The sequence below is a fragment of the Peromyscus leucopus genome, chromosome 2, assembly GCF_004664715.2.
Source record: "Peromyscus leucopus breed LL Stock chromosome 2, UCI_PerLeu_2.1, whole genome shotgun sequence".
Classification (NCBI taxonomy): Eukaryota; Metazoa; Chordata; class Mammalia; order Rodentia; family Cricetidae; genus Peromyscus; species Peromyscus leucopus.
The window spans coordinates 72,338,702-72,364,132 of NC_051064.1; the positions used below are offsets into that span (position 1 = coordinate 72,338,702).

Below are 25,431 nucleotides of genomic sequence, written 5' to 3' on the forward strand. Positions count from 1 at the left end.
TGACACAGTCAAATTCCTTCAGCCTTCAATGCCAGTTTATTAAATTACAACTATTATATATGTTAACATGTATAATTTTTCATTTATAGAGATTAAGATCCATAACACGGGATGCATACTAGTTAATTAAATACCCAACAACATACAATATGCATTTTACCAGGGTGATGTGACGTTTTAACATAAAACATACAATCAATGAAAGCACATAGGGCTCATCACTAAAGTCAGGCGAACACCGACATCTGTTCAGCCTGGATACCCTCCAAGACAAAAGAGGGGAAAGTGGTGTGTCTTAATGACTTTAAGACTAAAATCATGGAAGTTCACTATTCTATTTACTCACTCCTATGAGTCTCCTTCCTCTTGTGTGCACAGAGTGGAGCAGGACTTGCCTGTCACGGACCCTCTTATCGTGAAAGCATCTAGGTATAACAGGTGCTCAAAAAGTTAAAAAATACAAAAACTAAAACCAGTCAACAATTGAAAGGCTGCTGAGCATGGTCAGGGGACAGGAAGTCTAGTTTAGTTTCAACACTCCATCAAGCTACTGCCCAGCACCAAGCTTTGGATGTCAGCTCTCCGAGCCTGTGGTTCTTTGTTGTTGAAGTGATGTAAGTTTGGATAGATGAACGGAAGCTCATGTCAGCTCTGAAATCTCATGCCATTTTCTCTACTGGCCAAGACCCCAGAGTCAATGGGGGGGGGGTGGAGATTACTTTTCTAGTTCAATGAGAACCACCAAACTCTTGGCAGGGCTGTCGTGTTAGTTGTGAGCAAATAGAAGTCCACCAAAGGGTGGCCACAGGGCTATAGATTGGAAAAGGAATCCTTTGGCCTAATCCCTCCCCTGACCTCCACGATGCAATGACTTTTACAAAACTCTCCTTTTGCTTGACTTGCTCCAGAGAATGAGCTATCACTACCAGGAAAAAAATCTATTTGGAGTAGAAAATTGGTTTAGGTATGAACACCATGTGTAAGCAGTCTCCTTACTCTTCTGCATTGCCCCATAGGCAGTCAAAGATATTTCTCCTGCTCTCTTCAATTTCTCCTCTAGTTGCATCAAATTGAGTGACATTCACCAAGAGTAGAGAGTTAGAAGACAGACTTCTAGCTCTGGTTATTCAATTAACATACTGTGTGGTTCTGGAAAAGTAACTGCAATTTGGGTTTGCAAGTCTCCTCAAGATGGGTAGATGGAAGAAGTAAATGTGTGACAGAGCTCAGGAAGTTTGAACTATAATAAAGAAGGGCAAGGCATGAATGTAGCTACTCTGATCTAATACTGTCACCAGTACTAAAGGGCTCACTGAATTCTCCAAAGGCTAGTAGCCAATATGTTATAATACTGCTAATATTCAGGACAATTATGCAAGCTTAAATAAAATACTACTGAAAACAGCAAAATACTCCCAGGATCCTAAGCCCTAAAATAACAGGGGATTTTGAGGCCGTACATATCTGCATGTGTTTTGCAAGAGACAGAATATAAACAAACCTGCTCTAGAAATTAATCCCCAATGTCACAATTGTGGAAACCCAACTGAGTAAGCACTTGAGAAAAATATGCAAGAGAGTGCTGGCAATGGTCATGCCTGTGCACAGTGAACTCAAGGGCCTCTATAATCCAGAGGAGTTACTGACAAGCACAGAATTGGAATTTCCTTTGGGGTGACGTGGCTTGCACCGCATCGGACCCAAGGGCTCTGGCATGTGTGAAACCTAATATGTTCCAAGAGATGAGGTGGGAGAAGTCCACTTTCCTTTTCCCCTGCTGTACCTTAGTAAAACAACAAAACCAACTCAGAAAGTACAGCCTAGCCATTGTGTTCTCTCAAACAGATCCAAAGCCAGCCAAGGCCAAAATTCAAGTGACCTTTGAATGCTGAGTATGGCTCTTGCTAGGAACATAGACTTTTCGAAGCACCTCTAGGCCATCCATAGAGTTCTAGTATTTTCAAAGGTGTTTGTGTCAAAATTTGAGGCCAGTCAGTAACAACCTCTTTCTGTTTGTTGTTTCAATGCTGGACCTCACCATGGGGAATTGTAGCCCTATATTCCCCTCTCATTTATTCACAGGAAACTGCCCTTGCATAGCTATTATAAAAACACTCAAGAGGAAATACAAATCGTTGTGTTAATGACTGTCCTTCATCAAATGGTACCCATATTCATATTAGGAAAACACCAATGTGTCTCAAGTTAGCTAATTAATTAGCTAATACAACCAGCGTGATTACAGCTCCACAGATGATGGAGATGCCAATCTGTTAGAACGAGTGTATCTGAGACTGAAATAATTTACGTCTCTGTCCCCAGGGCAAGCAAGTACTAAGTAAATGTTTATGGAATCGATTGGCGTTCTGTAGCCTTTTGAGAAACATTTAAGCAGTGAAATGTTTCTCACTAAATTAACTATTTTCTAAAACACGTGCCCTCTTTCCCAAATCCTTGAATATATTACTTTATCTTTAAGGACCAGCCTGTGCTCTATTTTTTTTTTTTTATTTTAATTTAAGACAAGGTCCTGTTATATAGCCCGGGCTTGCCTGAAAATTACTACTTAGCCCAGGTTGTCTTCAAACTCATGGCAATCCTCCTGGTTCAGCCTCCCACGTACTGGGATTACAGATTACAGATGGGTGCCACCACCCCTGACTCCATCACATGTCTTTAAAAAGCATTTTTTCCATCTTGCTTTTAAAAACAGTAGCCTTATGCTTGCTGTGGGAACAGCACCTTGGAAACATAAGTGCTGATTTGAGTCCATATATATTATATTAATATATATATATATATTAAACAAAATCAATAGAAAATTTGAGTTCCAGTTTTCAACAATCGGGGCAAAATGAATACGTGGTGGGGACCTTTCCAGAGCCTCAAACACCTCAGGATACCAGGAGATCCCTGTCTTGGATAAACTTCCAAGCCATCCAGATCCCCCATGGGCAGCTTTGAAGGCCCTTGACACAAAGCTTGGGTTTAGTGGAGGAGGTGATCTGGTCATTTTGGCTGCTTTTGTTCAAGTCCTTTCCAGTAAGTCCATGCTGCTCGAGGCTCTCATGCACCATGGAGATAGAGGCAGGCAGAACATTTCATTCTCCTTTTCTGACCATGGAGCCAGACTGGAGTCACTGACTAAGCATCCTTAAATGATCAATGAACAGGAAGGAGGGCACCTCAGAAACATCATGTCTTGAGAGCAGTAGATTGCACCATTGGAGATGGGTGTTTCAAAAACCCAGCAGGTCTCTACCAAACATGAGCTCTTCTGAATTTTCCATTTACCGTTTCAGTCCATAAGGTATATAGAGGATCAACTTTGGGTTCCTAAATTATGTAGCTAAAGCACTGTCCCCTCTCCCTGATCCCCTACACCCCTGATTATAGTTCCGTGAGCAAAGAATATTGGAAAGCAGGAGGCAAGGAGGCCCTGCATGATTATAGCTGTTGTCCCCTTATAGCAAGAAGGCTCCAAAGAAAGTTTTATCTTCTTTTGTGTAATCCACCAAGGAGATGTCACTGACATTTACCATCAGCCTGTCCCCTTCTTCCAAGGAAAACATAGCCCCAAGGTAGAGGGGCTGAAACCAGTTGCTGCTTATTTCACACACAGACTTGGTTCCTGTGAGGAGATGGGCAGGCTCGGGGTAGTTGTCTGTTACCTTGGTGATAACCACGACGATGGAGTCTGGCCTGTTTAGTTGTTTCCCTTGGCTGATGTCGCCACACCTAGATGTGATTCCTCGGAATGTGATCTGGGAGTAAATGAAATAGTCTCCCGACTCTGGGATCACCAGGAATTTGTTGGTATAGTTCATCCGGTTCTTGGTGAAGGCCAAGCCGAGTTCATGTTCCCAGTGCAGAGCGGGGTACTGATTTTGCAGATGTGGCCCTGGAGTTTGTTTAAGAACTGCAAATATAGGAGAGAAGTTTAATTGGCACAGATCAGAACCAGTGGGCTTTGATAAAGTCTTGTGCTGTTTTTCGTGTGTGTGTGTGTGTGTGTGTGTGTGTGTGTGTGTGTGTGTGTGGTGCCCATGTGTTTGAGTTGTGTCTCATGCATGTACACATGCATGTACATGTGGAGGCCAGAAGTAGAAGTGGGGTGTCCTCTTCAGTTGTTCTTCACCCGTTTTTTTGAGACAGGGTTTTTCACTGAACCTGAACCAATTTGAGTAGATTGGCTGGCTAGACTGTTGTGGGGATCCACCTGTCTCTGTCACTCCAGTGTTAGGGACACCGGCACGCGTGGCTGTGCTGAGATTTTTGGTAGGTGCTGGGGAGCCAAGCTTAAGTCCTCATGCCTGAACAGCAGGCACATACTGACAGAGCCATCTTTCCAGCCCAGCCTCCGCTACCCGAATTCACTTCCCTTGCTGACTCCATGAGCTCATGCAACTTCTTTCACAGAGCTGTGGCATTCCTGATAATTTAAGTTTGTGTCCTGGGTGTGGTCATTCATCTTTGGCTCAGTATAAACTTTTTTCTTATTTATAAATTGCTGTTTTATATGGACACAGTTAAAAAAATCTCTTCCTTCTTCTGTGTACCGTAAAAAATTTACTGCTAACAGCTTGCTTACCTGGGACAAGTCCTGACACCAGGCCATCCCAGTCCTCATTCCTGGGCCCATGGATGATGAGTCCGCACTGCTACCCTTACTGCCCAATTGGAAAAAGATACACGCAGAATCGCTTGTTCTTCCAGGTCCGCAGCTTTCCCTCACCCTTAACCTGACTAGCACCCAGTGTCTGGAAGACAAGGCTGACTTTGGGCTAAGACATTTTCTGATTAGCCCTGACAACTCCTTATCCTTTCCCATGCCTAGGAAAGTTCATTCCAGCGTTTCCCATTTATTCTACACAAGGAAAAAGCCTTTAGCTTAAGTGGAGAAACGGACAGGCTTTACGTCAAAGCCTGCTCCCAAATGTAGTATTTCCATTATTATACCAACATCCTCCCCATCCACAGTTCTGCACCTGATCATTCACCCCAATTCAGGATACAAAAACAGTGGGGGGAAATGGCATCTACTGAAAATACAGGCTCTTTTCTTTTCACATTTCCCTAAACAACACAGTAAAACTGTTTACGTTGTATTAGGTGTTAAAAGTCAGCCAGAAGTAGTTGACACCCATGGGGAGGAGCTGTGCTGATTTTGTCATTGCTATATCATTTTTCTATAAGGGACTTCAGAATCTGAAGACTGGACTGTCTGCCGGAGATCCCGGAAACAATTGCCCACCAACACAGAATATATGACTGTACGCTCCTCTCCTTCCTCTTTCCGCTAGAAAAATTCCTTTCACACATGTGTCATCTTACTAAATCTGTGTTTGTTTCTATTTGGCACGTCTTTCCTTTAAAGAAAGATAAATAGCACTTGTGAGGAAGAGTAAAGGAGGTATGAGATCCATGGCTATTGCAGAACATTCTCATCTTTACTAGCATTCTTGTTTCAAAAAGATCTGTTCCAAAGAGAAGGAGGGAGGGAGGGAGGAAGGGAGGGAGGGAGAGAAGGAGGGATGGAAGGAGGGAGGAAATGAGAGGAGTGAGTGAGTGAAGGGGTGAAGAAGAGAAGGAGGGAGGGAGGGAGAGGAAAGAGAAACAGTGAGAGAAGGAGAGGGAGAGGGGAGAGAGGGGGAGAGGGAGAGGCAGAGAGAGTGGGGGAACCTTGTCATTACATCACAATGCTGTGGTCCAATGTCACAAAACAGGCAGTAATCAATAATGAATCACTCGAGGACATGCTGGGACCAGAGACTCAGAACATTTTGGCAATTCTTCTCCCACAGTGACAGGGCCAAATATAAGTCAATGCAAATAGACTTGTGGAATGGAAGGAAGCTGGGCTTTGGGCCATTTGGGACCAGTACCAACTCTGATTCTGCACCATGCAAAGCTTTTTAATCAACTGTGCATGTTGGTTTTCTCTTCTGCACCTCAGTGTCTCCTCTGGAGGCTGAGGGTAGGCTCTTCAGAGCCTTGTTCTGAAGATTAAGAGGACTGAACAAATTTATTTTAGGCATTTTATAGATTACAATAAGCTGGGTACAGGTGGGCTCATTTCTTTCTGTTCAAATAAAGCACCATGTTTCATTTGGACATATTAAAGAGTAAGCCTGTGTCATTTAATATATTTTATATGTTCGTACACTTGCCTCACTCCTAAATCTACATTATATAAAACATATTAGCTGATGCTTTATGAAATATATCTGTAGTTAAAGGAAATGAATAGAACCAAACTTGTTTCAAATCACTGATGTCAAATAGGATAATTCCCAACAAAACTATCACTGTTAGAGGCAACAAAAACATCGTAACTCCCTCTAACTGCTTTGGAGACTCACAGCAATCACCATTATGTACTGACACTACAGTTTGGGGATAACTTCTGTTTTAAGGAACAATTTAACAACCTGTACATACAGTGGGTGACTGGAAATCGAGACTCTGGACCTTCTAAGGTATCTTTCCCATTGCTGACTGGACTAGGGTTTCTTTTGCAAGCTTAGTGCATGTCCTGAATGGATGTGGACTCCTCTAGTCTCTACATTAAGTGGCTCTTGGAAAGCTCTGGAGCCTCCATATAGACGTCTTTGTCAGTCACATCTGGTGGTCTCTGCCCCTTCACTGTGGATGATGCAGTGATTGACATGTCTTCTCAGATGATGCATAAACCAATCTTATTATGTCTCCAGAGAGGCAAGCCCTATAGCACTGAATGCAATAAGCTGTGTTAGCTCAGCAGCAGAGTTGGGATAGGAAGCATGTTGTAGTGGAAATCACAGTTCAGAAAGGCAAACTTGACTTTGAACTCTTCCACTGCCTGTACAACTAGGAGCAAAGTCACTGTCTGAGCCTGAGTTTCCCTAATGTTTTTTTTATGTGTGTATATGTTGTGTGCTTGTGTGTGTGTGTGTGTGTGTGTGTGTGTGTGTGTGTTGCGTGTTCAATTGTGTGTCCACCTGTAAAAACCAGAAGTTGACACCGGGTGTCGACCTTTATTGCTTTCCACCTTAATTTCTGAGATAGGTCTCACAGAACATGGAGCTTAGCTAGCCGGGCTGTCCAGTGAGCTTCTGGGATCTGACTGACTCTGCACTCCAGCACCAGCATTACAGGTACAAACCACCATGCCTGGCTTTTTACATGAGTGCTGGGATCTGAACCCAGGTTCATAAACAACAGCATTGCACTCACCAAGCTATCGCCCCAGCCCCTTCAAAGTCAATCCAGAGATCTTTCATCTGTTATGAGATCCAGAATTACTTGAGGACCCAAAATAGAGGGAAACCACTTCTGGATGACTGGGTGTGTGTATGCCATAGAAAAGCAGGAGAGACAGGTAGAAGGTTGACTGAAGAGGAGCCAGCATCCGAGAGACATGAAGCCTTAGATTTGTCACAGGGAAGAAGCTGCTCAACATCCTCGATTGTCAATTTTGTTGCCAGTTGGAAGCCACCACAATGAGTTTTGGTAAATACAATGAAAGAAATCTCAGGTCTATGACCCATGGTGTTCAAATAAGAACAGGAAGTCTTACTTGTCAGGTGTGCCCTTGGCTTGGCTCTGGAAGGTGTGTCTGTAACAAAAGGAGAAAAATGCTTTGAGTAATGGCTAACAGAGCGAAGACAGCACCTGTGATGGGAGAGGAACATCAATCTGATCCATTCATCTGAACCATGAAGTTCAGCTTCATGTCTTGTGGGCCTTAGATTGGCACCTGTGATGGGAGAGGAACATCAATCTGATCCATTCATCTGAACCATGAAGTTCAGCTTCATGTCTTGTGGGCCTTAGATATGGCATGTGGTATCTGTAGGATGCACCACTGGGGACATGGGAGACTCAGGAGTAAGAGTCTTGAGTGCAAAAGACTTTGGGCAAGTTGCCTAGCCTGGACTCTATTCTCCTATCTCTGAGATGGGCACAGCAATGTTGTGTTCACATGGTTCCTGGCTCCTAGTCAGGGCCTAATAAACCATGGCTCATTGCTTTTTCTCTCAGGCTATTCTGTGAGGGCCAGTTGACTTTTCATATTCTTTGTGGTTCTCTTACTATGTCCACTGAAGAGTATGGAAAATTCAACAGAGAAGGGATGGGGAGCGAGAAGGATCCACTCTGTTGCTCCATGACCTTGGCAGAGCCTTTTCGCGTTCTGGGCCCTTTTCTCATTAGTTTTTGAGAAGGACCTTATAATTTCATGTTGGCTTTTATATTAAGTTTAAACATGTTCTATACTATAGGTTCTACAGTGATAAAGATGATATCGATTATAAACAGCAAAATCTATTGTGTACTTTTGCTGTTTTGGGACCTGCTCTCATTCCTTGATTGAAGTTGACCAATCTCACCTACTCTTGCCTTGCCAGAAAGGATAACCATATCAGAGGCATATGGATGACTGGAGTGATCTGTCTGAAGGCCTCATTGTACAGCATACCCATGAGCTGGGAATTTGGACTTAGGCCACAGACCATACATGCAGTCAGAGCATGGTTTTGCCTTCCTAATGATGAGTGAGGAGCCTCACTATTCTTTAAGTCTGTCTGCATCCCTAGGCTTAGCAATGTGGCAATTAAAGACCCACTTCCAGCTGTCTACATCCTAAAACTATCAGAAATATTTTTATTCCCCACAAGAAAAGGCATCAAAGATGAACACTTACATACTGGCTGTGGTGAAGGTTCAGGTGTCTGTTCTGGTATTGCCTGTTGAAAAAGAAAGATACAGTTCAGTCCTTATGGCCCTTCTGACCTCAATACATACACAGATGCCCATAAGACTCTGCTGCTGTCTAAGTCTTGGTTCTCTCCTGGGAGGGAAATGGAATTGGATATCTCAGTTGGTGGGAATCTGGCATCTCAGCTCTGCATTCCTATTCTAGAGACTCCACAATATCCTCCCTCTCTTTTTATCTTTATCTCTTAGCTTGAGAGCCTTTCCTGCTGTATCCTAGGAGAACTCAGCATCCTGTCATTGCTTGTAGTAAACCAGCAGTGAAAGTTACTTTGTTTTTCCCACTGTATTTTGAAGATTTGAACTATTGTTTGTATTGGCATATACTAATTGTGCATCATGGAGGACTTTATAAAGACATTCTCTCTTACGTAGATCATGGACTTTGACCATATTCACATTCTTACATTCTGTTCTTCTTCCATCTTTCTCTGAAGCTACTTTTTTTCCCCCAGATAGTCTTGCTTTTGCTATCATGAAATCCACCCATTTGTAGCTACATCTGTATCATTTTATCCATCTCTCTATATAAATGACTGCATATAATTGAGGATCCACATTGAAAGAAAACATGTAATATTTGTCTTTCCAAGTCTTAAGAAATGACCCGGACAAAGAGGTAATGGCCACATTCCCATTCCCAGTCTTGCCATTCTTCCTTGTTTCCACAGAACACATGAAGAATTCTTCCACCATCACAATCCAAGTTCATGAGTCATTCCAGATTTCCTATGACAGAGGCAAAGCAATTGCCTTGGCATCAGATAGGCATGCATTTGGATTGTGGTTCTGTCCTTTGCCAATGCTAGGATCTTGTGAAAAACACCTTTTCTCTCTGAGTTTAGTGTACCATTCATAAACTGGGCATACTAACACCCCCAAACCTAAATGATTTGCAGAATTGAGGTGAAGATAAAATAAGACAATACTCTAGTCAGTTCAAAGAACCTGTGAAAAAATGCAAGACTCACCACTCACAGGCCTGAGCACAAGGTCCAGGAGCAAGACACGCCCTCAACTTCTTAATAATAATGTCTTTCCATGTTTGCACACCGTTACAAGCCAGTCCTCTGATTTGGATCTTGTAGATACATAGCCTCCACTAACAGCTTATTTTCCATACCATGGACATCTGATCTGTGCCTACAACTTAAAATCTGTGTGTGTGTGTGTGTGTGTGTGTGTGTGTGCACGTGCATGTGTGTGTGTGTGATCTTGAGGAGTTATAGCTGTATGAGTGCAAGAGAACTGGCTCCAACACAGGAGTGTGTACACCAGTGTGTCTAGGATTTGGTGGTGTCCAGGCCTACTGCTTCCTGGGCTCCCCTAACACCCTCTGGCAGATCTTCATGCCTTTGATTTCTTCCTTTCTTCTATTTTCTAGCTCTTCTCTAGAAGGCTAGCTAGAGGGGATTCTATTATGAGCAAGATCCTACTATGCTCATAATCCTTTGGTGGTTCCTCATGATCTTCATGGTACAGTTCTGTATTTTTGAAAAATTATATTTTATATATTTTTGTGTAGGTGCGTATATGCGCAGTGCGTGGGTAGAGGTCTGAGGACAACTTGTACTAGTCTGTTATTTGCTTTGCCCCTGAGGGCCCTAAAGCAAGCTCCTTTACTCACTGAGCCATCTCACTTTCCCCACACGTCTATCTTATCCTGACATCCTGTATCCCACTGATCACCTGTCTTGGTAACTGTTTACTTCTTTCTATGGCCCTTGCATTTCCAGCTCTAAGAGTTTACCACAGTGCATGAATCAAGAGATACAAAAGTACAGAGAGTGCAGTTGTTGCTCATTTGTGCTGACATCACATCCTCCGGCCTCATGAAACACTCTATAATGGATGCCATTCACATCCCCATAGTGGCGGTGGGGCTTACTGAACGCTCTACACCTCACGTGCAGTGGTGTAGCATGTTAACCCTGGTCAGGTGATTCCAGGATTTCAAGATTGAAATCCTGCCTCTTACAGCTTATGGACAAGCTCCTGATGTGTTGAGGCAGAAGACAAGAGGGTCAGCAAGGTGACCGTGGGGTGAGCTCAAGGTTCACTAAACAGGTCCACAACTGTGAGGAGCTGTGGGAGCCGGTCTGAACAGATGCTTAAAGATCCTGACATGTTAGGCAGATGATGCAGGAGGAAATAGCCACACTGGACAATGCTAACGACTTGTGCAAGAACAAAGAGGCCCAATTGCACATGGGGACAGCTGGAAAATGGCAAGGCTTCCTGCTAGGGAAGGCACTATGCATATTCACCCAGGTTTTGGGGAAAGCCTAAACAATTGCTGGGACAAACTCTCCCACATCTACAGTTTGCTGGCTGGAGGGGCGGAGGCATGCCCAGAGTGTCTCAGTGTCTGTCTGGTTCCTGACCTGCTATGGGCAGAGTTGATAAAGGAATTTGTTGTTTGACGAGGCAGAAAGTGGGAAGTGGGATGCTCAAAGAGAACTGGGGAGATCTTGATTGAATCTCCTCACGGTAAACAAAAAGTGTACCTGCCTTAGTTGGATTTCTCTTGCTTCATTTACGTGGCACCCTACTTTCCGTCTAGAGACACAACTGTCTCAATCACACTCTGCTTGTGTTTTTGTTGCTACGACCGACAGCCAGATGGGTATGTGACCTCAGAGGTAGCCAAGATTATGTCCATGTCGTGAGGAAATCCCTGTAAACCTTGTAGAATTAGGAATGCACCCGGCACTGAGTATATAGAATGCCCGAACTAGCAGCAAATGCCTTAATCGGGATAGTGCACACAGGCATCTTCTTTCGTGTATATAGGGTCTGTTGGAGTGGGTCTGAGAGCTTTCATAACTCTAATGGATCCTACCCCAACGATTTTCTCATTTTTGTACACATTCACCATGTTTTGGGTTTGCCCATGGAGCTTTTTTAGTTGGGTTCGCCTCCAAGACCCACACATGCACATGGATTATGGAGCGCGTTGTAACACCCTTCATCGATAGTACATTGAATAGCAGTCAGTCACACAACACACACTTCCAAAAAGCCAATAGAACAGGGGAAAAACATGAACGCTGGGTCCTCGAATGCTATAACTTATATCCTTCCTTATACCTCGAGGCTGGTATCCTCTCAGCCACACTTATGCAGACTGTTTTAGGAGGGTGCGAAAGAGCACACTACTCGTTGGCTGTTGGGAGAACAGGATGTGCGTTGTCCCGCTAGAGACCATGAAATATTGGTTAGGCTTGTCCCTCAACAACCAGGGTGGTGGGTTGATGATGGAATATGACAGTCAAGAACGTTTGGTCCTTTTGTCGCGAGCTAGCAGGGAAGTCTCAAGCAACTATGGCTGAATTCCTATCCAGCTGTCCCTGCCTTGCTCGTGCCGGAATTTAACTGTGGGGCCTGGTCTTCTATACTGACCATGGGTTCAGGGAGTCAACCGAAAAGCATCGTTTTTGCATTTGTCCATGTGTGTCCCTTTAGTCCTTCTTTTCACGCCTGGTTCCGGGCCAATCTTCTGCCCTCAAACATGTCACCAGTGATCCTTTCAGCATTTTCTTGGTGGGGGTACTCCGACTGAGACAGTCTCCTCCACGATTTAGAATGGGCTGTCGTTGCATTAGTCTTCTTTCGTGCCAACATTGTGGCCATCCAACACCTGCGAGTCCTCTGGATTCTGCCTGGAACGGCACATCGACTCCTTCTGCCTCTAACAAGACAATCGAAGGGGAGTTGTCGCCTAAGCTAGTTTTACCCAGCCCTGTGTGAGCAGGAACAGGAAATTTCTCAAACATGAGGTCTTGATGATGCAAAGGATCTCTCAGGGAAATTCTACCACCTGGTTCCAAGGGTTTTAAACTAATGCCGATCCAAACATGTCTACTTTTGCACGTGACCGGTTCTATAGGGACGTTCAGATAAGAAGAGCCCACCGCACTTATGGGGGCTTTGAAAAGGGGCGAATCCCTGATGTACTGGGATGCGGTTTCGTACCTTTATCTCATGGTAGCGCCGCGAGGGATGGCATTGGGATATGTAGGCTGCTTCAGGCTGCAGATGTTTAGCAATCAACTGACTATCTTGTCACTTTTTGTATCTCTTGGATTCTATATGACTTGAGGTATTCAAATCTCTTAGAGCGCGAAAAGAAAGATGTAGCCTAGAAATGTCTGCAAGACCAGTTTGGAGGAAGCACGACAGAGCGAAGGTTGAAAAGGTAAGAGGTGTGCAAAACCGGATTGTCGGACATGATAGAGTTACAGAGCGTAAGTCATGGTGGGAGACTTGAATGCGCCATGTAGGCTTTAAGTGGTTCAACACGCGTGAAGAAACTTTGCCTTTGTGAGAGGGAAGCTCGGCTTACATTGGGGCTTCAGAGCTCGAAATTAACCAGACTTAAGGAGTTTAACCAATGTCTTTGTTAGGCCCCTCTAGGGCCATCATTTAGCCTCAGCAACTTAAACACGAAGCGCCTTGCGCATATAGCTATCGGCTCTGACCAATAACATGACCAGGTTCCAGTAATTCACCTTATAGACACCTAAATATATAATTTGGTGGCTTCCATACCATCCTAAGAAGCTTCAACACAGGTATCAGGGACTCTGTAGATTAGTAGTCCTATTGCCTTCTATGAGACACCGAGCAGAATACTACACACTGGTATAGGCATGAGCAACATTCAAACAGGCATTAGAAAACATCCTTCGTAGAACACAAAAGCAAGTATTTAAATGTAACAAATCACCCTTGCATTCTCTCTAAAGTGACTAAAGAGTATAGTGAGATTGGCTTCCTTTAGGCCTCTGCGTTCCTTGTCGTAAGATAAGAGCTAGAAAAATAGAAGAAAGGAACAGAAGTCTCAATAGCAGACAAAGAGTTGACAGACTATCTGAAGCTCCTAGAGGGCCGATGTGGAATTAGTTGGTGAGGCGCCTGGGAACCTGATTTTGGTCCTTAGTTGAAGAAAGCTCACCTTGAAAGAGTCTGGTTCAAAAACAGTAAGGAGAGTCACCAGACGATAGAGGATAGGTAAACTACACAAACACACACAACACATAGATTAAGAAAGCACGAAAGTCTACAGCTTTGCATCATTGTGCACCCTTCAATGAACCCAAGTACTCTTATATTAAGTGTGTCCTGAACTATCAACAGCACTCGAGCGACGCTCGTCACCCAGGACCTGCGACCATCTATGCTTAACCCTTGGACAAGAATCTGGTACATCATTCCCGCACTTCATTCCATACCCACCTTACTTTTAACAAGGCTGCAACCATCCACTATTCACTGTTCTAACTGCGATCTTTTCCTTTTTTTCTATTCGGATTTTGTGAATTAGTTGCTCGAGTGTCGATTGTTGTATGACTAGTAGGTTGCGGGAATCCTGTCCTGGTGGTATTTGGAAACTGACAGTGGATCCACTATTAAGTCGGTAAGTTGCTACAACATTGGTCTTAAGACGTGCTAAAAGTCTATCCTGTTGCGCTAAAGTAAGGCAGATAGCAAAGCAAGCAATGGGGAAGCGACGGAGAATAAGGCATCACGTCAGCAAGTTGTTCCCTTCATGCTGCGACTCTGGCCTACTTGTGAGACGGTATTTGATGAGTGTGCAAAGCCACTTTTGATTAAAGATACAGATTAATTTATTTACAAGACAGTAAGTTTGGGCATTTTCATTCACTGGGGTTTGAGGACTTAAAGGAAAGTGCTGACCACGTCATGTACTTGCACTCTAGGAGACACTATTGGCCTGCTCAGGATCGAGTGTAGCTCGTAGTGTGAGCTCAGATTCTCGAGCATCCTATGGCTTTAAGCTCAGGAAGCCCTCTACAGGCTATCCTACACAGGGAATATATAGTTAAATTTGGGTATATTACAGCAGTGGTTGAGTCTTGTAGTGTAGATTTTGCTCTGGTACATTTCCCAGTTAATACTAGCCTCCCTGTACAGTCGTATGATATAACTACTGCAAATGCATTAGGTCATGGTGGGTGTAGATTAGTCTTTCCGCCTCTCCTCTCTCCTCCCAGTAGTCCACCTCTCTGTCCGATTCCTTGTTCTGCAACAACAGTGAAGGTTACATATATTCATTGCTTGCTATGACCATCACTAGCTTTGCAAGCTATGAAGAAGAGAAAATGTCTGTCGTTGTTTTTTCAATAAGCACCGCGAGAACACTTCCGCACTATGTCCCAGTAATGCGACTTGAGCAAAGAAAAATCAGGAGCAGTAACAGCAAGCCTTACCTCTCCATAAACTTGTGGTGTATGTCCCTCACAGGTAATAAAATCCACCTGTGAAATGGCTTAGTCCGAGGTCATAGTCACATGCCTTTGCATTCCTCTGTCGTTGGCCCCTGGTTATCAGGTCTGACATGGCCCATGAACGAAGGAGTAACAGGGATTATGCAGCATGGGTAAGAATTGGAAATCCCAGACTTGGCTCTAGCTCTGACTCCTGATATTCTGGCAACTATTCAGCTGATGCCCTCGGGTGATTGTGTAACTTTGTGTCGTGGAAGGACGTAATCCTTGTCGGTTCTCAGAGAGGCCAAAATAACTCCAGTCACTGTCATTCACGATAATTTTCCGCTTCTTTTCTTGTGTGCGTACCCACAAAGCAGATACAGATGTGATTGTGTCAAATGAGCGTGGGGTAGACCTCTTTGTGTCTAGTTTTTTTTTATTTTGTTTTTTTAAATTGCTTTTGGCCAATGGTGAACAACGGAGCCTATCCGATCTCGGCCTGCCTGTATTTTTTATGAGAAACTGCACAGATCTTGGAGACAAGCCATCATATCAATTGGTACTCATGGTGGTTATGGCTTACTCACTTATGTCCGAGAACTACGATCACTTACTATGGCTGGTAGGATCGTTAGCCATGCAGCTCTTGCAATTTCAATGGCTCAATACCGGGTATGGCATTTGTGGATCTCTAGAGACACCTTAGTGTCTTGTGAGGGTACCCACAAAATGCCGGGATGATTGATCTCTAGCGTCACACTCATATGATCCCCAGCCTCGCAGTGGGCTGTCTAGCCAACTGCTGCATTGGTGTTGGGCCTGAGGTTCTAGGCTGGAGACAACTCTTAGCAGTGGGCAAGGGCCTGTGGTGTCTGGTTGGCAATGTTTGTCTCATCACAGTGGGTTTGATGTCATTTTTGGAAGTTCTTTTGCACAGCCTAGGAATCGAGTGCCCATACTGCCTTTGTCTGGTCCTCCGACTGGTTCCTCTTTGCACTCGGCCGGCAGAGCCCGAAGTCCTTTTTGGGCCAGTGGGGTTTATCTCTTAGCAAGGTCGTTTGGAGGGCTTGACCATGTGCAGTTGGGGAACTCCACCGGCAGCGTAGGCGTTCTGCACACTGGTAGCTTACCGCGCCTGTAACCTCCCACGAGGGGGGGAAGGATAGTATCCTTGTTGGCGCAGCTTTTGTTTCGAGGATCTGTGCTTTGCGGCGTCTATCCTGGCATTGCCGTCGTTGCACCATGCTGTGGAGGCTGGTCCTTTTGACCCTCTCTGGCATATCTGGGCGTGATGCTCACCCACGAGGCCTATACGCGCCGAGATTGGTTGTAGGGTAAGGGTTGCTATTAGAGGGTCTCACCGTTGCCGGGTCCTGGGCTCGTTCCTCCGCGGTTGTTTTAGCAGGGGTCGGTCATTATTGGGATCTGATTCCGTAACAGCTATCCTCTGATCTCATCATTTCATTGTGTCTCTCCAGGACAATCGCTGAGGACTTTACTGGTATCCAGTCTGTAGTCTGCCTTCTAGAGGTTAACAGGTAACGTCTATCGGTTGGACTGGTAGAAAGTTCCTGTTCGCGGTAGGGTAGGAATGGGTTTAAGGGACATATCCTTCTGGGGAGCATGCCCTTCTTGGCGGTATCTCGAGGCTTCTTTCTGAGATGTGGCTTGCAAAGAATCTTTCTACTTAAGCTAGGTGGCTGGGGAAGAAAGTGTGTATTCAATTTCCTCACATTTAGGGACAGAGGTTCTTGAGCGCTTTCAAGGGATGGTCTTGATGATGTTGTCCTGTACTTATCCCTCGCTGTTCCTCATCCAGAGCAGGTACACAGTTCACAAGATAGCTTTGCAGGCAGCTAGCTAGGGGTACCTTTTTCTAAGCCAGGAAAATTCAACGTTCGCTACGGATTTATTGAGTCGGAGCTTTAACTTCGCTTGTCCTCAGAACTTCGGTTCACCGCGGTGTGGGGGGTCAGGGGAATGTAAGGTGAGTTGGAGGAGACGTACTATGGAACAGTCGCGCCAGTCCTTGTTCCAGGCGTACTTACTCATGAGAGAGCGTTGGGAGGAATGAGTAGAATTAGTAGGGGGAGAGGGGCTGCAGGAGAATGTCCAGGGGTTTAGAATCCCGCCGTTCACTATGCCTTCTTGGGTTGGTGTCGTTAGGGACATTGTGCTTAGGGAGCAGCGCGGCCGCAACCAGTTCAGGCTAAGGTTCCAAGCATAGAAGCTAGTGTACAGCCCTGCAGCCACACGGGCCGGTCGACGGCGCAGTGACGGCTAGACATCATCCAGCTCCACGCCCCGTAAATTCCCAGAATGCCTTGGTTCGCTGTGTTGCCATACTGCTAGCCTCTTGCATGTATTAATCACGTTGGGGGTACTTCTGGTTGTCGGTAAGTGGTGTAGGGGTACGGGGAGGACCACACAAAAGACATCCGTGCCGCTTTCTTTCAGGGGCGCCACTGCCAGAGGAGGCCCCAGGCGCTAGGCTGCATTTTCTGGAGCAGCGGTGATCCTTTATTTCAGCCTGTGCCTGTGACCGGATATCGTGGCAGACCAGCGTCAGAGGGACCTGGACGCTGAACATGGGACGCTAGGGCGCCTTTGGCCAGGGATCCATGGCTGGTAAGTGAATCGGGGTGCGACAGTTTTAAACGCCTCTGGGCGCTCGCCAGCCACGGGTGCTCTGGCTTATGCCACTTATGTACCGCATATCCTTCTTTTAAGATGGTACCATGACTCAAGGCACTGGCTACCCTGCCTGCCACCTGGCCGAACCATTAACAGCAGCAAGAATTGGGGAAAAGTATTTGGCTTCGGCCTGCGGTACATCCTTCCGAGGGAGGGAACTCTTTCCCGCTTCAGCGAGGGCATGATTAGGTGCTTGGCATGGAATTCGCTACACCCAGTAACGGCCAAGACAGCCTGGTTTCTATACCTTGATTTTCGGTGCTCACATGTCCACACTTTACTGAGTGCAAACCTGGCCACCCCAAGGGTCGAAAGAAGCAGACCAGAGGGTAGAGGATGGTGACACCAACTATCGAGGTCAGGCGAGGCAGCGGGTCTTAAGGAAAGTCTGGCCGGTGCTGGTTATGCAGATTGCCGGCTTCACGGATTTTACCCCACTCGCGCTCTCTCAGCACATACACAATGGGAATCTTAACTAGTGTCCTTCCCAATACATCCGAGGGGTATTCCCTATAACAACGCCTCCGCTAGACTGTCCCTCTTGTTTATGTATTTATTCCTTCCGCTTCTAATGATAGCGGATCCGCATATTCTTATTTGGGTGTCACCAGCCCAGAGATGTTATTTGGCTCGGTACCAAACTACTTGCGCTCCAGGCCTCTTTGTCCACAGTGGTTGGTGGCATCATCTTCCTCACTCTTCCCCTCTACTTTCGGCTCGTGTTCAGCATCCTGCGAAGCACTAACCATTTCTCCTCGCTATGACTCTCTCCTGTTGGATAGCTCCTATGCGATTTGACTCACTAAGGGTCAGCTACGGATCGTTTAGGTTGTCACTCTCCTGCCGTTGCAATATTTACCAAAGCATATATGCTGGCCTATTGGTATTGCCCTGCCGCAGCCTTTCACTTTGGGCTCTCTTCACACCTCTTTGTATACCGCTCGCCTCCACTGCTCTCAGGCTAGGCTCCCCCTGGGCCCCGGCGACTCCACACTCGACCATGTATGACTTAACACGAGTTTTAAATCCTTTTGGTGAGCACTCGCGCCTCTAGATGGGATACCTCTAGTACAGGAGCATCTTGAGGAGCTTTCTCTTTGCATATGGCTATTACTATCAACAAAATCTCCATTGTGTGTGGTGCTTTAATGGCATTCTAATCAAGATATGAGGGAATAATCTCATTTATCTAACTTACACACTTTTGCTAGCAAGAAATGCAGTCTTCTGAGGGATTGGATAGATAAATTTGTTAATTCGTCATGTATACATTTTCCTCATTCGAGGTTTACAGAGTGCCACGGTGCTACTCGTCTGAACTTCATACTCATTCCCAGTCACAGTCGTCTTCCCATCTCTGCCGAGTCTCCCTATTTCCTGCCTCGGACTGGCGTCGAGGCTGGCTCGGCTGTGGACAGTCTAGACATTGGTTTCGCTAGCTGTACTGATTCTTTCGTATTCTGCTTGAACTATTCTCCTCACTGGCCGATATTCACATCGACCATCAGTGGGTGCCTAGGCTAGAAGTTGGTTTGTCGACTCTTATCTCTCTGCAGCGGCGTCCCACTGAAGATAATAGCACTTCTGTCTGGTGTGATATTCTCAGAACACGTAAGTGCAAAGATCGTTACTCGAGAGATTGTACTCCTGCGTTAGCAGAAGTGCCCGAACACAGCTTCTAGGAGTTGGCTCGCCATGCTTTAAGCTTTGATTTCTTGCGCGTTCGTGAGCGAAGTAAAGCTGGATTAGTGGTCTTGAGGAAACGTCTGCTTTACGCGCCCCTCAGCCCCTCTGGTCATTCTTCCTATCTGGTTACAAACCACAGAGGCTCCAGTGCGAGATCTGTTGAGCTTTGCGATAATTGAATGATAGCTCTTACTATTTATAACTGCGCTCAGAAGTGGGTTGCTGAGCAGTCGAGTTAGCAGGTCCACCAGACCTATGCTAAAATGCCGATAGCGATGCCCGGTTTGTCTCAGCTGGCTCATATTGCTCAAGCAAGCTGTTCTGTTAGAACGCACGTACCTATCCATCTGCAACACACACTGTAAGGCTCGGACAAGGCCTGAAGAACTACAATAAGGCATAGACCACGACCTGATGCGCGAGATGCTAGCTATCTCTTCTGCGTCTTCTTCATTCTTCATGCTTCTCTTCTGTTGGACATCTTACCCTTCTTCTCTTCTTCTTCTTCCTCAATTGATACACGCTCACCACACTCTCTCTCCATCATCACTCACACACACTCCTTACTACATCACTATCATCACATCCTCGCTCCACTCATATCTCACATACTCTACTCACTACCTATAATCTTATTTTTAATATCAAGTACTCCTATGTCATCGAATTAACTGAGAGCGCCAGTAGAGCGCCAGCAAGGTTCAAGGTCTTCCTGTGGTTTTTGCTTTTCTCGGTGCTTGGAGATATGGTTGGTAATCATACTACCCGCGGCTATCTGGCTAGGCATGCAGATGTCGGTACACAGCATCATACCGATGATCATGCCTATTTAATGCTCGAACTTGTGATGTCTCATCAACTCTCATCAGGCTATACACTGATGCCCTACTTCTAGCTGAAATAAGCGAACCAAACAGCTCATAGAGCCGTGAGAGCAATGAGAGCAGGTCTATATCTCCACTTGGCAAAGAGCTATGTATAGACTGCTGGGTGTCATTTAAGTCCGAGGGGTCGTGAGACGCATATTTATTGGATTAGGTTGTTCCCCTTCCTTGGCCTTTCCAAATTTCTGGCCGCATCATCCACTCATGTAAGCCGGTAAATATAGCTTTTTTAGAAAACCTCCTAGTTCCAGATGTCTGGCTTCTCTTGGATGTGGGTCTCTACCGGTGAGGCTAGCCTCTATGGTATGGCTCTGCATGTCATGGAGGACTTATGTCTCTATAGACGCCGCCTAGGGCTTCTTAAGTCTGGCTCACGCTGGAGCAATGTCAAAAGGATCTAAAGGGGAACAAAGATGCCACGTGTTATATATCGTCCACTGCTGACCTGTACTTGTTGACTCTTGCGAAACTTTATGGACGAGATTCTCCGATTCCTAGGTCACCCTTGTCGCAGAAAGGTCTTAAGCCATCGACTACTTATGATTCCTCAACATGTGGTCTACAATCTATTCTCTGAATGTCATTCGACCCTTATCTAAAGATAATGGCGTCCATCGATTCGTCTAGTGGTGCACCTCCTAACCATAGCATCATGTTGTGTAACTGTCTAACTACTATGTAATATGTCGTTGCGACTCACATAGGATTAACTCATCGAAATGCTATACACATGTTACAAGCATCCTGAGTGTGGACAGGATAATCTGAGAACATGAACTCCATGTGGGGGTACGTGACACCACACGGTTGACAAACAGTTACCCTAGAGAAAATCTCTCCTCAGTTAACCCCTGCTTTCAGTCTACCATCCACCATGATTGGTGTGTAGCTGCTGTCACCAGGGCTTGCTCTGACCTTGAAAATGCTCTTCATGATGAGCTCTAGCGATATCTGTTCACTGCTGTAGATATCTGCAGCAAATAGAGTGTCAGTCCTCTTTACAGCCTTATGAAGTTGTTTATGAATATTTGTCTGTTGTGAGCCTCCAACTCAACTGAACATGACCTAGAGCATGGCGCGTGTCGTTTTCACGGACCTGGTCTTGGCTCCATTGCATCCTGTTTTCACCCTCCCTTTTCTTTTCTGTTTGATGCACTACCAGACGTCCTGGTTAAACAGCCTCATATCAGCATCTCACACTATAGGTTGCCCTACCGAGAAGCCCATCGACTCCAGTGAGATTGCTTTTGGGTTTTCATGATGCGCAGAAGAGGTATGGGGTATAGGCTATTATGTTGTTGGTTTGAGTACACTCAAGTTCACCTGAGTGGGGAAAGGTCAGAAGAGGGTACTCAAGCTGCTGTTTTGATAACTCTAGCACCCGCCTTTAGTGTGTCTTGATTCAATGTCTGGTCATCTTCTCTGGCCAAGTCTCCTTAACTAGACTGAGCTGCCAATTCCCACTGGTGGACATAGTACGGCTTTCTTTTGCGCTTCCTGCACCACATGAGGAATTACAAGAGAGCAAGCATCCATGTAGTGGTGTATCTAAATGGTATGTTCCTTGAATTGTATGATTAGTAAGATCCCGTTCTAGACAGTCAGGGATGGCACTAGGTAGTGCTAGAGTAGAGGACCGAGTCAGCAATGATACTGAAACATATGTAAATCACTAGACTGAGAATGACTCCCACTAGGTCGACTACAGTAGGTTACATGATAGTTACTCAAATGAACAGATGTGCTTTGATTTCGACACTAGCTATCAAGAAATGGCCTCCTACCTCTAACACCCAGTCTATCTTGCTACTATCTATCATCTCAATGCCTATATATACAATCTCTCGTTCTCTCTCAGTTCTGTTCGTTGTAGATCGTTCGATTCAAAAGAACAGAACCTCACAATTTTCCGCATTCACTAATAGTAAACATATGCCCTGTCTTGACATGGAAGAGCCTGCTAGCCGTCAGGCAGCTTCCATCGCAGATCATAGGTAACTGTGGCACACTGGCTGCATTGTTATGACACCAGAGACGACGTGGCAAGACATGATCCCAAACTGAGTTTGCTCTACGACGTTGATCTAACTAGCGAAAGCTGGCCATGGCAGTTAGAGGCGATGTAGACTCTTGCATCGAAGATAGAGTAAATTGGAGCATTGGGTATGCCAGGCCATCTATAATGGACGACCAAAGTTGCTCAACTAATAGCTAATCCTTCCTGGACTTACCAACATAGGAACTCTAGTTCTGACTATTGACACTATGATCATTTGGCCCTGCAGGTCATACTCTTTCCGCGCTGGAAGGAGATTAGAAATCTTTAAATAGAGCAACAAAACTGTTCCGATGCCAGTTTCATGATGTGTCCCATGGCAGTATTCCGTCCAGTCTGAGTGATCTCTGCATCTCACTCGAATCTACTGGCGCAATGCACTCTGTTGAGCTCCGAACTACACTCTCTAACCCACCTTCCACATGGACGCTTACATGCGATCAATCTTTCTGCTACTCAGTAGCTCAGGTAAGCAGTAGCCTTAGGTCAGTCAGCGTCTTGTCACGATCTGAGCACTGAAGAATTTATTGTCCTACAATCCATAGACGTGAACTTTGCGCTAAGTACTAATCTTGGAGCTACAGACATATTACGGTCACACATTGTGCATTCATCAACTGTAATCTTCTATCCCTTCATTATCACTCACTTGCTCGTCCCCATCCGTGCGAGGCCTCATTCATTACCTTAGAAACAAAACAGTTTTATACTATGTAGAAAGCTCAGAATAATCCCCCCAAATAGAAAGGAATTATATACTTTAGATTGTTAATAGTTTTCACCTCTAAGGATTTATAAGTAAGACATTTTCTTCATTTATTTGTCTGTGATTTCTGTTTCTTTCCCCTCAATAATCATGCATTATGTAATACAATTTAAGAGCTTTGTGTTTTTAAGGACAAGGAATGTTTCCAAAGTATTAGTACACTATGATTATAATTATCTAAAAAAATACAGAGTGTGAAGTTGTTCTTGTATAAACATGAGATGAAACAATTCAATTCCCTGGAAATACAGAGTTAAGAACCAGATGGGACCTTTCCACCTCTCACCCTCTCATTCTGTATTTTCTTTGTACAGGAAAGCTAGCAATGCTGTCCATGAACAGCTCTGCCATAGGTCCCAAGCTGGGATATGTGGCTGCCTGCAGAGAGACCACTGATTCCCCAGGCAGAAGCAAGCTTACTTACCCGTATACAGCCTTTTCCTGGGGTCCGGAGTTGGCCAAGCACCAGGAAGGTACCAAGTCCTGTGACGATGAGAACTGACAGCACACAGCAGATGAGAGCCAAGCATGCTCTGCTCCTGGAGGCGAGCCTGGCCCTGGCCTCTGGCATTTCCTCTCTGCCTGCTTCCTCGAAACCCGGCCCCAGCTCCTCCGTCATGCTTCTGCTCTCCTGGAGGCACTTCTGACTCCTTCTGACCAGAGACCCCCCCATTAAATAAGAGAGCAGCTGCACACTGGCTGAGTTAATGCTCTGCCTCTCCTCCCCTTTTTACTCCCCCCTCCCCCTGACAGCCTGCTGCAGCCCGCCCTGCCCGGCTAGGGAATGTGCCGCCTACAACAGAAACCAAGTTTGGTTTAAAAAAAAAAGAAGAAGAAGAAGGAGAAAGCTTTCCCAAGCATATTTATATACAGTATGCTCATGTGCTCTTTCCTTCATTTACAGAAGGAAGTCAGGAAAGTCCCTGGAGGAGGAGAACCAGAATGCATCAAGTCAGGAGGTGGGGCATATTAAAATGCACCTGCTCCCTGCACTGGACTCCTGCCAGATGAGCTGGACTGAGGAGTGTGTTCCTTCTGGAAGTGAAAGTGAGGGACTGGGAGGTATGTGGCTTGCAACAGGAAATGGAAATCATGTTTACATCAGCCCTTTGCCAAGTGCCTCTGAGCCTCTTGCTCCGACAGCAACTCCCTGTCATTGTACAGCTGGAAACCTGGAGGTTCTGAAAGGTAAAGGTACCTGCCCTAGGTCATTCTGGGAGTAAGAGAGCAGAGTCAGGTGATACCTATTCTAAGTCATGATCCCAGATGGGTGTTACCTGTGAAACACAAGGATATTTCTTTTCTTTTCTTTTTTCTTTTCTCTTTCTTTCTTTCTTTCTTTTTTTTTTTTTTTTTAAGTTTTCAGAGACAAGGTTTCTCTGTGTATCCCTGGATGTCCTGGAACTCACTCTTTAGACCAGGCTGACCTTGAACTCAGAGATCCGTCTGCCTCTGGAATGCTGTGGTTAAAGGCATGTACCACCACCACCAGGCTCACATAAGGATATTTGTAACCTGTTGGGGACAGTTGTAGACAAAATTCTAAATGGTCTTATTAAATAAGAAACACAGAGCCAAATATAGAGTTAAAAGCCCAAGAGATCCGAGCACTAGTGAACAGCCAAGACCACCTTATTTTACCATTCGCTGCCATCCTTTCCCTGAGAGAGAGAGAGAGACCTTCTTTCTGTGTGTCTTGTGTTTTATTGTTTTCCTGTTCTGCCTTCTCATTGGCTCTAAGCCCAACCACATAACTTCCTTGTCACTGCCTGTCTATACAGACCTCTTGGTCTCTATGGTTGGTATTGGGATTAAAGACTCAAGGGTCAGCAAGCTTGGCTGTGTCCTTGACCACACAGAGACTCTGCCTGCTATGTGATTGGATTAAGGGCTGTGGCTACCACCACCTGACTTCTATTCCTGGCTCACTAATGACCTCTGATCTCCAGGCAAATCTTATTTATTAACATACAAATAAAGTCACATTTCAGCAAAATTAAAATAGCACCACATTTCTTCCTATTATTCTAATAAAAAGAAAACAGAAAAAGTTATAACTAATATAAGAAAAACTATATACAGTAAGTACAATAACTATATACAATATATACAAGCAATAAATACCTAAACAATGTCTAGTCCATTTGCATTTGACTAACTCAGAGAAAGTATTTTATTATCTATCTTATTTTGGTAAGTCCAAAATGTACCTGATTCACTTTCTATCCTAACAGAGAACTCTTTTATAATGTCTTTTAAATTTATACACTTACACCTCTTTAGTGAGTTTCTTTTTTGAAATTCTTAACAAGGAAAACTATAACTATCTAATCTTTAACTTCTATAACAACTATGACT

General features: G+C 45.0%; 1 protein-coding gene across 1 annotated transcript; it reads right to left on the minus strand.

Moving 5' to 3' along the window:
* Nucleotides 1-17: 17 nt before the first annotated feature.
* Tnfsf15 (TNF superfamily member 15) lies at nt 18-23,795 on the minus strand. The gene is made up of 4 exons (XM_028892658.2): nt 23,498-23,795; nt 8,684-8,726; nt 7,559-7,597; nt 18-3,919 (listed from the first exon to the last, which is right to left on the minus strand). The coding sequence occupies exons 1-4, from the start codon at nt 23,744-23,746 to the stop codon at nt 3,465-3,467; spliced, it is 786 nt and encodes a 261-aa protein (XP_028748491.1). The 5' UTR covers nt 23,747-23,795; the 3' UTR covers nt 18-3,464.
* Between the last annotated feature and the right edge of the window lie 1,636 nt (nt 23,796-25,431).

What these genes read in the sequence shown, in the direction of transcription:
- Tnfsf15 (XM_028892658.2), bottom strand. Translation starts at nt 23,746, where the DNA reads ATGGGGGGGTCTCTGGTCAGAAGGAGTCAGAAGTGCCTCCAGGAGAGC. An exon ending in CAGGAAAAGGCTGTATACGG is followed by an intron (nt 8,727 to 23,497) that starts GTAAGTAAGCTT and finishes CTTTTTCAACAG; the next exon opens with GCAATACCAGAACAGACACC. An exon ending in GCCAAGGGCACACCTGACAA is followed by an intron (nt 3,920 to 7,558) that starts GTAAGACTTCCT and finishes CTATATTTGCAG; the next exon opens with TTCTTAAACAAACTCCAGGG.